This window comes from Macaca fascicularis, chromosome 2 (genome assembly GCF_037993035.2).
Source record: "Macaca fascicularis isolate 582-1 chromosome 2, T2T-MFA8v1.1".
NCBI classification, from domain to species: domain Eukaryota; kingdom Metazoa; phylum Chordata; class Mammalia; order Primates; family Cercopithecidae; genus Macaca; species Macaca fascicularis.
In genome coordinates this window covers 149,228,817-149,243,260 of record NC_088376.1, presented here as the reverse complement: position 1 = coordinate 149,243,260, position 14,444 = coordinate 149,228,817, and the positions used below count along the sequence as shown (strand labels likewise).

Here is a 14,444-nt window from a genome sequence, read left to right as displayed (position 1 = left end):
AAGTTTACTCTGTCCAACACTAATATAGTCAAGCCAGTTTTCTTATGTTTATTGTTTGAATGGTATATCTTTACCCATTCTTTTATACTTTATCTGTGTCTTTAAAGTGTGTCTCTTTTAGACGTTTTATAGTTGAGTCTTTTTTTAAAAAAAATCTGGTCTGATAATCTCTGCCTTTTAATTGGTGTATCTGGTCCATTTAAATTTAATATAAGTGGCCGGGCGCAGTGGCTCACGCCTGTAATCCCAGCACTTTGGGAGGCCGAGGCAGGCGGATCACAAGGTCAGGAGATCGAGACCACGGTGAAACCCCGTCTCTACTAAAAATACAAAAAAAAAAAAAAAAAATTAGCCGGGTGCGGTGGCAGGCGCCTGTAGTCCCAGCTACTCAGGAGGCTGAGGCAGGAGAATGGCGTGAACCTGGGAGGCGGAGCGTGCAGTGAGCCGAGATCGCGCCACTGCACTCCAGCCTGGGCGACAGAGCAAGACTCCGTCTCAAAAAAAAAAAAAAAAAAAAAAATTTAATATAAGTATTAATATGGTTAGATTTAAGTCTATTATTTTGTATTTGTTTTCTTTTTGGTTTTCTGTTTTTGTTTGCTTATTTTGTTTAGTTTTACTCTGTGGCACTTTCCTGCATTCTTCTAGGTTAATAAATATTTTTAATTTTCAATTTTGTTTCATCTATTAGCTTTTTAGCTCTACCTCTTATTATTTTTCTCTAAGCAATTGGACCAAGACTATACATCATAACTTATTCAAGTTAATAACATATCACTTTGCACTTCTACCACACATGTGACACTTTCCACTTCTGATTATTATTCTGACATTTTCTGTCCTAAAACAGACATCTGGACCTAACCATATCAATCATTGCAAAATACAAATGGACCACATACTCCAGTTAAGAGATCATTAGGCTAGATAAAGAAGCAAGACCCAACTGTAAGCTGTGTAAAACTCTCCCCTAGGAGACAGCATCCTGAGTACAATAGCATCAGAGAGACAGACTGCAGGACGTGCAGGGAAGGTCAGCAAATCTCAGGCACTAGGCGTAGAACAGAACAAAATCTGAGCCCTGCAAGAAGTACATTCTGTCTCCCTGGCTCAGTCTCCAAGGTGTTCTGGGACATCCCACTGAGTGTTCTGGCATCTAATTAAGTATTTTCCAAAAATCATGCCTCAGAAAGTGAGCCCAGATCCTTCTGAGAAAGGGGAGGTGACTACATATTCAGCTGTAACTTGCATTTGCTCCAACTGGCAGACTCCTAAAGAGGGTCTTGGTGTGACTCACACCCCCAATCAGGGGCACAGAGCAGGCTTTCCTGCTTGTTGCCAACAGCAACACAAGAAAGCGAGGCAGAAGAGACCAGATCCAGGCTGCACTGCTTATGGACTATATGCTCTTGGATGAACCACTTCATCTTTCTGAGCTACAAGGTCCTCGTCTGTAACAGGCACTGTAAAAGCTAGGACTGCTATGTGAATAGTGCCTGCTGGAGTTGTGCAGGGCATAGTCTGCACAGCCACGAGTGGAGGCCCTGGTGAAACCTATGTTGCAGAGGTGCCAGGAGCATTTCATGAGGTAGTATATGAAAAACACCTGTCTTACAGCCTGACAAGTGGGACAGAGAAAGTCAATTCTAGTGCATCAATTCAATGGAATACCACACAACTCATGATAACAATCTATTTTTACTGAGGGCCAAGCTCCTCATGCTTTATTATAATGGAAGAACTCAGCCTACATAATGCCAAGGATAATATCATCCAGTTTTGATCATCACGCTTATAGCTACATAAGTATGAAAAATCCTAGCGGGATAACCCCAAGGTGTTGCATTGGATTTGAATTTTTTTCTTATGTTAATGTTTCTCTATTTTTCCACAATGAGTATTCTTTCAGTTTGAATAAGAAAAAGTCCAAAATTTAATTTTAGTTGGCTTTTTTTCTTCTTATCACTCCTCTCTTGGACTCCCTTCCAAAACGGAAGCAATGATAAAATGAACAACAACAGTGCTGTGGCTACTCTGTCTCACGCAACACTATGAGGGAGTTTCAGGGTGTGCACTTTACAGAGGAGGACACGGATTCTCACGGTGAGCAACGCTATTGTTGAGAAGGCAATGATCCCTCCTCACAGGGCTGCCTGTGGTTGAATGTGAGGAAGAGGCAGAGGTGTTTTGTGAAGGGCTAGGTGACCCAGCCATAGTGGGATGGAGTGGGAAGTACATGAGTTTGATAGCCAGATGGCCTGGATTAAGTTCCAGCTCTCTTGCTTCCAGCCTGTGTGTCCTTAGTTAAGTGACCTCACTTCCCTGAGCCTCAGTTTTCTCATCTGTAAAATGGGGGTAGCAAAAATGCCACTTCAGAGGGCTGAGCTGAGCATCCTATGAGATGATGTGTGTAACAGTTCCTGTCCAATGAGTAGGTGCCCAGCGATTGAGAGCTCTGATCATACTCATATCCTCTGGTCTAGCTTGTACTCCTGATTTCAGCAGGGGCCCCTGCATCTCTGATAAACATGACCAAGAGCAAGGTGGACTCTGAGCAGCCATGGAGCAGAGCTTGCTGATCAGCTGCCTCCTTTGACATCCACACCCCGTGGCCTGCCGGTCTTGGTGGGTCAGAGGGGTGCTTCCCTGACCGCACAGGCCAAACCTAAACAGCCACACCCTGGACCGGAGCTCGAGAGGGAGGTGGGTCAGTTGTCACATGAGTGGGGGCAGGACTGGCCTTGAGTAGATGGAGGCCAGGGAGGCCAGATGCCCTGTGCTGCTCTTAAAAACAAAGTCCCACTGGACATGCTTGTAGGTGAAAAACCTATTTATACTTATCTGAGGTTAGACTCCATTTGTCATGTAAACACAAACTATGTACTTTTTCATGTGCACTTAATTCTCTGGAAATTCAAATACCATGTAAATCAAGGAAACAGTTTCTCACCATTTTGCACAATCACCCAAACGATGATAACCCTGCTTGTGGTGGGTTTGCTACACACACATGTCAATCTCTACTCAAGGCTGTCATGCTCATGGTGATTCTGTGTCTAGAACAGGGAAAGAGAGGGAGGGGGAGGTGCTCTCCAAGCAAAGGGGAAGCATGTGCAAAGGCCCTGAGGGAGGAGGAGAGAGTTAACTTGCAGAAGTGAAGCAGACCACAGTGATGGGGCAGAGGGTGAGCATGGGGGAATGGTGGGTGGTGAGGCTGGTGAGGCCACAGGAGCCAGGCAACACAGGGCTTTGTGGCCATGCTGAGTCCAGCACTATGAGAAGCCAAGCAAGGCTTTTCATCAGAGAAGACATGTTCAGATTCGCATTTTGAAAAAAAAAAGAAATCCCTCTGCAGGACAGAGCACGAAGTGGAAGTGACAATAGCAGAGGCAGAGTCCAGTGAAAGGTTTCTGAGCCATCCAGGTGAGCAGTGATGGTGGCCCGGGCTAGTGGGGAGACAGTGGAGCTTGGGAGAAATGAATGAAGTGGGTGATAGCATCTACAAAACTTGGGGATGCCTTGGATTTGGGAGGGAGGAGGTATCGAGGCTTTCCTCCTCGGTAATTCCCAGGATCCTGGATTGTGGATGAATGGTGGGGCCCCTTTCTGAGGCCTTAATCCAGAAGTGTGAGCCAAAGAGGAAGATGGCATTTCCATGATGACCATCACTCCTGGCCTCCCTCGCCGCCTTTTCCATCCCCTCCTTTGGCGAACTTACCTGACTCTGCCACCTCAGCAATGGGTACCCCCTGCTCGTACGCCATAAAACCCAGGACTGAGAAGATGGCAAATCCAGCCACGAAGCTGGTGCCACTGTTCAGGCAACAGAGCATGATGCAGTCCCTGTGGGGAAGCAGCAAGAGGCACTAGGGTCAGAGCGGGCGCAACCAGTGCACAGCTCGAACGTTCTCCACCCGAGCACCATGGCTGTCCTGTGCGGCAGGCAGAGAAGTGCGGGCACAGGCAGCTCCATTTTTCTGATGGAGCACTCATGGTTCAGAGAGGTTAGGTGGCTGGCCCACGGTCACACAGCTTCTCCTGAATTTCTAGAAGATAAGGTAGGTCAGGAATCAGAAGCATGGAGTCAGCGTGGGAAGGGAGGCTGGCACATGGGAAAATGCAGAACTAATGAGAAAATGCTCCGAAACACACCGACACTCCTCCAAGTCCCTGGTAGGAGAGAAAGCCTGGGAAAGTATTCCTGGGAGCTCAAAGCAAAGAGGGCAGGAGAAGCCTCCACGGGAGAAATGGGGGCTTCTCAGCCAGGGGAGCAACCATGGGCCTTGCACCTGAAGCTCCGGCAGCCTCCAGGGCAGAGGCTTTATGGTGACATTCATCCTGGCCAAGCTGTTCACTGGAGCAGCGTCTGCCAGACCTCAGTCTGTCTCTGCTCTGCTGCCGCGAGGGAGCAGCCCCTTCCAGGTTGAACCCTTGCATGGAGAGGTTTATCAGAGCAGTGACTGTCCCCTGCTCTTGGGAGGGGGGACTCACCAGCTAAGAAGCACCAGCATAAAGCCATGGCCCAGGAGAAATCAGACTAGAAACAATGGAACTTTGTCAAGATGAAGACGGTACCCTTGAGTCCCGGCTGGTCCTGCCTCAGGCCTGGCATCCTAAAATCACCAAGTCAGGAAGTTAGCCCTTAGAATCTCAACCACTGCAGTGCCTGGACTGAGACTTACGCATACAATCCATGTTAATACTCCATTTTGTAGGGGAGGAGCTGCCAGGTGACCCTGTTCAACCTCTTGCCAGAGGCATGACTAGCCTCCATAGCATCCCTGCGGGTGGCCGGCTGACCTCTGCTTGCACACCCAGGAATGAGGAGCTGGCCATTTTTTCCAGTGGTACTTTCCCCTTGTTACTGCTTAGAGTGCTAAGAACTTTCTCATATTGTATTCACCCATGCTTGTTCTCTCTGATAAAGTTAGCTTTACCCTCCAAAACAGCCTGGAGTTCCTTCAGGCTTGGCAGATCTGAAGATAATGGCCCTATAGCCCCTTGAGTTTTTTGTTCTCTGTTAAACATTCCAGTTCCCTTACCAATTCCTTATTTTGCTTGAAATCTGTAATACACTCCAGCTTATCCAGTCCCTCCTCAATTGTCACATCCAGAACTAGTCTCGACAACACAGCAGGACTCTCACCTCCTCTTCTCCTGACATCATACTTTTTATAATGCAACCAAAGCTTACATTAACATCGTTGGTGGTTGTAACACCCTGTTGCCTTGCAATGACCCTAGGAATCAAGGGCAGAGTAGAGAGAGCACTGAACTGGTGGTCGAGAGCCTTGGGTTCCAATTCTCCCTGCAATATTTTTTCTTTGAACCTGATCTCACTGGCTATACAAGGTGCTTGGATAACAGAATTTCTTGGCCTTACACTAGATCAAATCATTTTTCCTCAAGGACTCACTCTCACAATCTTCTTCCTTGGAGTGAAGTATATTTCCCTGCCTTCACTGACTTTGGGCTTAGCCACATGACTTGCTTTGGACAACAGGATGTTAGCAGATGTGACATAAACAGAGGCTTGAGATATGCTTGCATGATTGGATTTGTCTTATATCATTTCTGTGATTTTTCATGAGAACTTCCCCAGGGGAGCTGCTATCCCTTTGGCCTGGACCCCAGAATGTACCCACGTGGAGCTGACTTGAGCCTGGCTTGGACTTTGGAGCCAAACCCAGGGTCTTTCAATCCATAGCCTGCAGGAGAGTCTCCCCAGCTGACCAGCAGACTTGTGAGCAATACAAGCAATCACTCGCTGTGGTCAGCCCCTGTGTGCTGGGGCTGTTTGTTACATAGCAGTATTGTGGCCATGGATGACTGATACACATCCCTTTAAATAACTCTTCTGGCACTGTGAATGCTGGCTGGGCTGGTATAACTGGGGACTTTGGGGACTTTATCTGCAAGTCTGATTTACCTCTGCTCAAAAAGAAATTCAGCTATGCCCAGGTCAGGGCAGAGTTATTCCTAAGGTTGGGATACATCTGCTCCTTGTGCCTGTTTCCTGAAGTCTGAGGCAAAATGGCCCTGACTTATCAAGCAGTGGACATTGGATGATACCAGGGAGGAAAGCTTTTGCCTACAGCCTCTCCATTCTGAAATTCTCCCACGTGATGCTCTTAGGACCTGCAGTGTGCCAGCCCTGGGCTACGTTTCACTGAATCCTGAGGCTGGGGGAGATGAGTCAAATAGATCAAAGCCCATGCTTTTGCTAGGAGCTAAACAAAAATGATGCACCCTAAAAATTATGACGAAAAAATCCTGACTTTAAAAAATTGTCTCTGGGCATCCACACAGGTGTTAAAAAACAAATGTCCCTTGTTAAAAAAGTCCCATCTTCCTGCACACGTCTGTTGAGTGACTTTCTCACATTAGGGAGAGACAGAAGGAGAGACAGAGAAGCTGTTTAGGGACCTGAGGTCCCTTCCAGCCCCATGCATGACCTGTCCCTCTTCCCCTCCAGTCCCCAGAACACCCACCCCTTCAAGCAGACAGAGCTTAGTGGTGTCTTCGGAAGTGAGGATTTTCCCTGCCTGGCTTGCTCCATTTCCAGCCCTCTAATTCCTTCCCCAGCTCCCACGTCAAGGTAAAAGGCTTATGTAACAGTGCTTTGAAGTCGGCAGGCGCTGAACTGGGCTTTTAAGACCTCCAGAAGCTATTGTGCTGTTGGGAGAGAGGGTACTAATTTACTCCATTGGAGTTGAGAAGACCCACTTGCAGAACAATTTGGAAAAGGAAATAAAATGAACCTTCTGATTTTGCATTGCCACCCAGGGGATTTGCTTTCTTCTGCTGATGGGAGAGATGGGATAAAACCCTGCCTGCTGGAGGGGGAAGCAGAAGGGACTCACGGCTGACAGCACACATCATCCACACACTCCTTGGGGAATGAAACTGCCACTGCCCCAAGACACACGCTGGAGACAAGGCACTTTTGACCAAACCCTCTTCAACTCCAGCAGTTGGGAAATAGCTGGCCACCCCTGGTAGTGAGGAATAGGGGTGCAGGAGCCAGGAAGACTCAGGTGAAAAGCCACACTCCAGCTCTGGCAATGTAAACAGGAGCAAGGGACTCAAGCTCCACGGGCCGCTGTCTCCTTGCTTGTGTAATGGGGTGATTTTGTTCTGACTTCCCTGCATAGAAGCCAGCACTAAACTAAGTACAAGGGATGCAGCAGAGAACAAGAACATGTAGCCCACGTCCTCATGGTGCTGACGGCCTAGCTGGAGAGGAGAGTGACCAAGTGATCTCTGAAGGTCCCAGCACAGAGGTCCCCATGCTGACCATAAGCCACTGATGGGGTGTTATTGTACACAGACAGTAGCCCTCTCTGGTATCCCAAGGGGGTCAGACTTGGCCCAGCCCGGAAGCCTGCATGTGCTGTTCTTCCTGTCTGGGTGCCTCTTTCTTCCTGTCTGTAATTAACATTTTCATCATGGCTGACAAAGTGCTTCACTTCTCATCCCCCATGCTCACATCCTCCACAAAACTTAGATGCCTTCTTCTGGACAGCCTGCTCTGACTGTCTCTAGCATCTCGTCGTCGTCCGGTCACCCAAATACCTCTCATCCAAAAAACCCGAGAAGCAGAACTCACGGCAGCCTGACGGCACACTGGATTCTACAATAGCTGCTCTTTTCAGCATGTTAGACCTGCCCACATTAACTTCCCCATTGTCTTGATTTCCCCAAATTACAAACTCTATAGGCTGCACCACTGCTGTCTGCATCTCCCACGGCACCGACTCCAGGGCCTCGCACTTAGTAGACACACAGCAAACACTGCCGATTTAACAAGTGAGTTCATAATGTGACCGCTAAGCTAGCTCTCAGAAAGGATGTAGTGGGGAGGCCAGGATGGACACAGAGACCCCAGTCAGAGTCCAGGCCCTGCCACGTCTAGCAAGGTACCGCCTCCACCAGCTTCACTTTCCCTGTCTCAAAGATGGGGTCATGTGGGAGGGATGCTGTCACTGATAAAAGTTCTTTCAAATGCACGGTGCCACTCGAGTCACATGATGACCCAGTGATGTGGTGGTTAATTCCAAGTTCCTGTCCCACCAGCAGGTGTATGGCACAATCTGCTCACCTACCCTCACCTATGCTGAACAGGACTTGGGAAAAACACTCTCAATATTTTATGAGTGTGTTGGCCAGGTGCCGTGGCTCATGCCTGTAATCCCAGCACTTTGGGAGGCCGAGGCGGGCGGATCACAAAGTCAGGAGATCCAGACCATCCTGGCTAACACAGTGAAACCCCGTCTCTACGAAAAATACAAAAAATTAGCTGGGCGTGGTGGCAGGCACCTGTAGTCCCAGATGCTTGGGGAGGCTGAGTCAGGAGAATGGCGTGAACCCGGGAGGCGGAGCTTGCAGTGAGCCAAAATCACGCCACTGCAGTCCAGCCTGGGCGACAGAGCGAGACTCCATCTCAAAAAGAAAAAAAGAGTGTGTTGCTTGTTTTTCTACTGGTATTTTAGTGTTTTTCCTATAGATCTGTTTGTATTATTCATATGTTGTGGATATAAACCCCTTGAGTATCGTACATTGTGGGGATGCTCGTTAATCTTACAGAAAATTCTCATATTTGGAAATAAAATAATGTGGATGATATTTGTATTAACAATTTAAAAAAATTATAAAAGCAATATGTACTCAGAGTTAAACAAAAGAAACTAAACAAAACAAACCCATTAAGCTGTATAGAAGGTAGAACTGGGAAAAGCCCACCTCCCCACCTCTGACTTCCCAGTCTCACTTTATGGAGGTGGCTACTTTGAATAGTTTCTGTGTTTTTTTCCAGAAATTTAGAAGTTCTCCATATTTATGTGGACCAATCTATCACTTAGTTAGTTCTTTTGTGATTTCTTTAATTATTTTTGATGCTTTCTACATCTTTTCCCATTCTGAAATCAGTATTTCATTCCTACTTACAGGATGGTTTTCTTTCAAAAAATGTTTAACTCTTTAATCAATCTGACATTTATTACGGTGGAAAGATGAGATGATATATGAGAATCTAATTTGATGACTTCCCCAAAATACTTATCCTATGTCAGAACCATTTGTTAAACAACAACAACAACAACAACAACAACAACAACAACAACAACAGCCTTCCTTTCTCCACTATTCTGTGATAAGGGATTTTTGCACTGTCATTCCATGCTTAAGGAGCTCTTAGACTCTAAGGAAGAGATGTGCTGTCCATCTACCATGAAATATTAGCCTATTGTGTACCAGGCACTGAGTTCAGGGGTGCAGAGACCCCAGTAGACTGAAACGTCAACAGACTGACCATCATCCTAGACCAGCACTTCCACCACACACTGCTGGGTGACCTTGGGCAGGTCTTCTGCCCTCCACGGGTGTCAGCCTTGCTGTAGAACTCAAGCTGCAGGCATAAGAGGCCAGGAAGCCAAGGGTCAGACAGCCTGGGGCTCACCTTCTCACCTGAACTCCCTCCCAGCCCTGGTGCAGCCATCTACAGGAGGCCAAAGAGACGTGTTAGGCTGAGGGGCAAGGTGGGGCACAAGAGGACCCTACAGTCAAGTATGAAGGGGCAGGAAGCAGGTTTCTAAATAGTAGGTGGGAGAACAAGGCCCTTGGTGTATGTACTAGCTCTGTGACTCAGGCAAGTCACTTATCCACCCTGGGATGTGTCTTTACCCATACGAGGTGGCACTGAGACCTGAATGAGATGCTGGTGGTGGTGGGGGATTGGCTTTGTGCCTGAGAGAGACTCTGGTTACATTTGTTATTCTCCTAGCTCCTTGGTGGCCCACTCTTTGACCCTTGGGCAGCGGGAGGTCAACAAACAGCCTATCTGTCTCCTCCTGGGGCCCTGCAAGGTGGGCAGACAAATATAAACTAGCCTGGCAGGTTAGAGGGCTCTGAGGGTTTGGTGGAGAGCTGGCAGGGCCCAGGGAAATGCTCACCTGTAGCAGTTGTTGTTATAATTGTTATAACTTCCCAGAGCGGTCAGACAGCCCAGGCAAATGGCATAGGAGAAAAAGATCTGCGTTCCAGCATCTACCCAGACCTGTAGGAAGGCACAAAGATGATGGCATAAACAGAAGTCAGATGTGTGGTGAGAGGGTGGCCCTGGTCTCTGAAATTCCCCACCCACACTCTACCCTTCAGAAAAACTCCACAATGGATAATTAAACTTCCTAACCTACCCAGGATCCCCTTTAAAAGAGTTCTATTCTTGGGGACCACATGATCAAGTGTAAATGTCCTCAATTAATTTGGGAATTTGCCAGACATTATGAATAATAGCTCAGTGAATAGCAAGAACTTGAATGCTTAGGACCCCAGCCTCAGCTGTGTGACCCTGGACAAGTTACTTAACCTCTCTGAGGCTTAGTTTCCTTATCAGCAAAGTAGGGAAGAAACTTCCCTATCAGGACTGTTGCAAGGATTCATGCAACAAGGACCACGAGCCCCTGGGATCTAGTGCCTGCTTGCAAGGTAAGTCATGTTTAAGGTAAAACGAATGTTTCCTTTTCCTTATGATTAAGGCCACCATGAGAAAAGTGTCATAAGATTCTGTCCAGGATGATACATTTGCATAGCTGAACTCAGCATAAAAGGTGGCAGGGAGAGGAGGACTGAGGGAGGCCCACCATGTCCTTCTCCCTTTCAGAACAGATTCCCCCATCTCGGCTTCCTACGTGGTACACAAGATAACTACTTTCTTAGTCCCCAAGCTCCCTTTTGATAAAAACTGCTGTGGACAGCATGACATGCACAACGGAAATGACAGTGGCTTCTCAAACACGTACCCCAGGCTCTCTTTGAGCCCAGCCCCTAGAAGTTGCCAAGGAAAATCCAGAGCTCAAATCCCAATGCAGCTGAGGAGATTCATGCTTAGGTATCAAATGACATCTAGAGAACAGGGCTCGCACTAAAAATACAAAACAGGAAACACTGACCTCTCAATGTACAGGCACCATGCATTACTGCCCTTCATGTATTACTGAATATTCACAGCAACCCGGCAGGGCATGGTGGGTGGCTCATGCCTATAATCCCAGCTCTTAGGGAGGCTGAGGCGAGTGGATCACCTGGGGTCAGGAGTTTGACAGCAGCCTGGCCAACATGGTGAAACCCTGTCTCTACTAAAAATACAAAAATTAGCTGGGCATTGTCGGGGGCACCTGTAATCCCAGCTGCATGGGAGGCTAAGGCACAAGAATTGCTTGAACTGGGAGGCGAAGGTTACAGTGAGCCTAGATCACACCACTGCACTCCAGCCTGTGTGACAGAGCAAGACTCTGTCTCAAAAAATAAAAAATAAAAAAAAATAAAAAAATCACAGCAACCCTATGTGGTAGGTGCTATTATTGGCCCCCTTTTACAGCTGAGGAGACTGAGGAACAGAGAGGTTGCGTAATGTGCCCAAACCACACAGCTGGGAAGTGGCAGGTGCAAGTCCATGAAGGTCTGCCTCTAGAGATGTATGCTCATTCAGTCCCAGAATTTCCAACATGGAATCAGCCTCAGAAGGCCTCTGGTGTAACCTCTCACTCAACACAGAACTCTCTTCTGAGTACTTCTGACAGAATAGTCTCTGCTTGCTTACCACCAGTGACAGGGAGCTCACTATCTCCTGACACAGACCCTTTCTTCTTCAGAGACCTCTGACTATTAGAACATTTTTAAAGATAAGATGAGCTTTCTTCCTGTGTTCCTTGTTCTGGGGGCACCCAGACCACATCCCTCTCCTCCATGTGGTAGCGATTCAAAGAAAACACTCATGCCCAATGGACCCCAGAATTCTTTCCTTTCCAGGCAAAGTATCAGTATCTTCTCCCTCTTCAGAACTGGATTACACGGTACAAGTCATTCTTGTGGGTGGGTCTGCTCAACTGTGTTAAGTCATTCAACAAATTGCCTATTAAAATGGAAGATCATAATGCTGCCTCTGAACCTGAGAAATAAGTGTATTTTTTTCTCCTCTAACAAAAGGCTCACTGGGTTTAGGGTCTTGGAGCTCTGTGAGGAACTGAGGGAGAGCTTTTTCATGAAGTGCAAGGGCAGGGAGAGGCAGGTAGTGCCAGCAGACCAGAGTGCACCGAGATGGGGTAGGAGAAACTGGAAAGAGGAAATACAAGAACAAACTCCAGACATTTTGCTGTGAGTGGGGGTGTGAGATAGGCTGGTAGTAAAAGGGTAGATACAATTTGGGGAAGGTGTTTGGAAATGGTAGAAGCCTAAGGATGCTGAAATGTTGGTAGGAAGGGTCCAGCGGAGAAAAAGTGTTAAAGACTTGAGAAGAAATGGTTGTATTTTTAATTCCTCCTGCGTTGTCTCAGTTTCCCCATTTACTACCTCAGTGGATTGCCTGTTCTGCTTAGAAAGGCCAGTGAGCCACATGGGGAAGCAAAAAGCAGTGCAGCTGCTGACCCATGAAATGGGAGGCCAAATCCCAGTGGCAACTCACAGAGCTACTCAGTGCCTGACCAGACTCTGGGCCTTCAATCCACCACACTTGTTAATGCTGCCACAAACCGGGTGTCCTTCCTTCACTGTCCTGGGTCAGAGTGTGCAGGCCAGAGTGAGCAAAGCCCTCAGACTTGTGGGAGAGCCGCTCCCCAATCCCTACTGAATCCCATCACTCATTGGAGTGGGCCCTCTGCCTAACATGGTAAATAAATGCTCTGTGAGTTAGGCAACACCAAAGAAAGATTTTGACCCACAAGCCCCAAAGATATGTCCCCCAAACCAATGATTGTCACTTGCAGGTTTTTTTGTTTGTTTGTTTGTTTGTTTTTTCAATTTGCCCTTTGGACCCATCAACACCGAAATGGACATCTGCTGTTTTTGCCTACTTAGCATCCATCTTTCCTTTTTGGGTAACAGTACCTCAATTTTACTTTGGAAAGCTACCTCTTCTCCACTCAGAGGTAGATTCAGGGCTGGCCACATGACCCAGGCTTGGCCAATCCAAGGATTTCTCTTGGCCACAGTGACTGGTTCATAGACAAGCATATGATGCAAGGCAAGTCAATGGGACACTTTTTTTTTTTCTTCTGGGGATGTTAAGCTTGTAACTGCTGGGGGCATCACTGGCCATGAAGGAAGAGTCTACCTGAGAATTAAAGCCAACACACAGGAAAGCAGAGTCTAGAGCAAAGGCAGACCAATATTAGCACATGACTTGAGTCCCTGGATCAGACCTGAAATCAGACCTATCCTAGAACATTTCATTTCAGAGGCCTATAAATTCCTCTTTTATTTAAGTCATGTTGAATTGAATTGTTCTCACTTCAAACTGAAGCTAATAGCAACATTTAGCTCTTAGAAAAACCCAGAGGATATGAGCCCAAATCCTCTAATCAAACCCGAATTACTGATGGACCAGCATTCACTGAGTTCATTCACCTGTATACTGTGCAGAGCCCTGTGTCAGACTCTGAAAGATGTACCACTCAATTTTACATAGCACTCCATCTCTGTCTTCAGGTGAGATAAAACATCCACAAAACAATGTGCCCAGTAGCTAGGAGAAGACAGACGCGGGGAAAGAGAAACTTGTGCTAAGACAATCAGAGAAGGCTGCCTGGAGGAGGCACACCTTTCAATATTGGAGAAGAGATGAAAGAGGGCATGTTGGGCTTAAAGATTCATGTGAAAGGTGGGTATGTTCTCAAATGATTTTTCCATCTTGCTCCCCTACCTCTATGGGGAAAAGTCTGTCATTTTTAGTCCGATGTTCACCATGAAACCAGCACCTTTACACAATACCCTTAGTCCTCCCCTTTTTTGACACAGTCTGTTGGTTCTCTGCTGTGAGGAATACTGAAATTAGCTACAGCCTCCAACTGTCTTCCCTCCCTATCTGCTAGCATCCAATTTGAAGAAATATCCATTTGCTTCCAGTTAATACTAAAAGTCAATCTGTAAACTTTTTCTACTTTCCATATATATGCTATTATCTTCAAATTTTGCATATACTGTCTAGATTATCAGAACATACAACCATCACATAATAGCCTTTACTGATTGATTGAATGATTGATTGATTGAGATGGGATCTTGCTATGTTGCCAAGGCTGGAGTGCAGTGGTGTGATCATGGTTCACAGCAGCCTTGAACTCTTGGGTTCAAATGATCCTTCTGCCTCAGCCTCCTGAGTAGCTGTGACTATAGGCATGCAGCACCATGCCAGTTTCCTTATAGTCATTATTTAATGTGAATTTGATAGGTAACTATGAATTTAATGATCACCCCCAGCCCTTATGTTAATGCCTTTCCAGTCAATTTTGTTATCTGTAGCTTGTTCTCTAGTAAATTCCTCTGGAAAGGCTCATAGGAAATAATATTTGCTGAGTTCTTGCATGTTTAGAATAGTTGATCTGTCACTTTCATACTTGAAAGGCAATTTGGCTGTATATAAAATCCTTGGCTCTCTTTTCTTTTCCTGA

At 46.7% G+C, this 14,444-nt stretch overlaps 1 protein-coding gene across 2 annotated transcripts in view; it reads right to left on the bottom strand.

The window, feature by feature from the left end:
- Positions 1 to 14,444, bottom strand: part of SLC6A11 (solute carrier family 6 member 11) — a 124,945-nt gene that overhangs the window by 19,298 nt on the left and 91,203 nt on the right. For both annotated transcript variants that reach the window (XM_074033775.1, XM_005547816.5), the window contains 2 exons: positions 9,951 to 10,054; positions 3,719 to 3,843 (listed from right to left, as the gene is read on the bottom strand). In XM_074033775.1, coding sequence (XP_073889876.1) covers positions 3,719 to 3,843; positions 9,951 to 10,054 — 229 coding nt within the window. The remainder of the gene's footprint in view (positions 1 to 3,718; positions 3,844 to 9,950; positions 10,055 to 14,444) is intronic.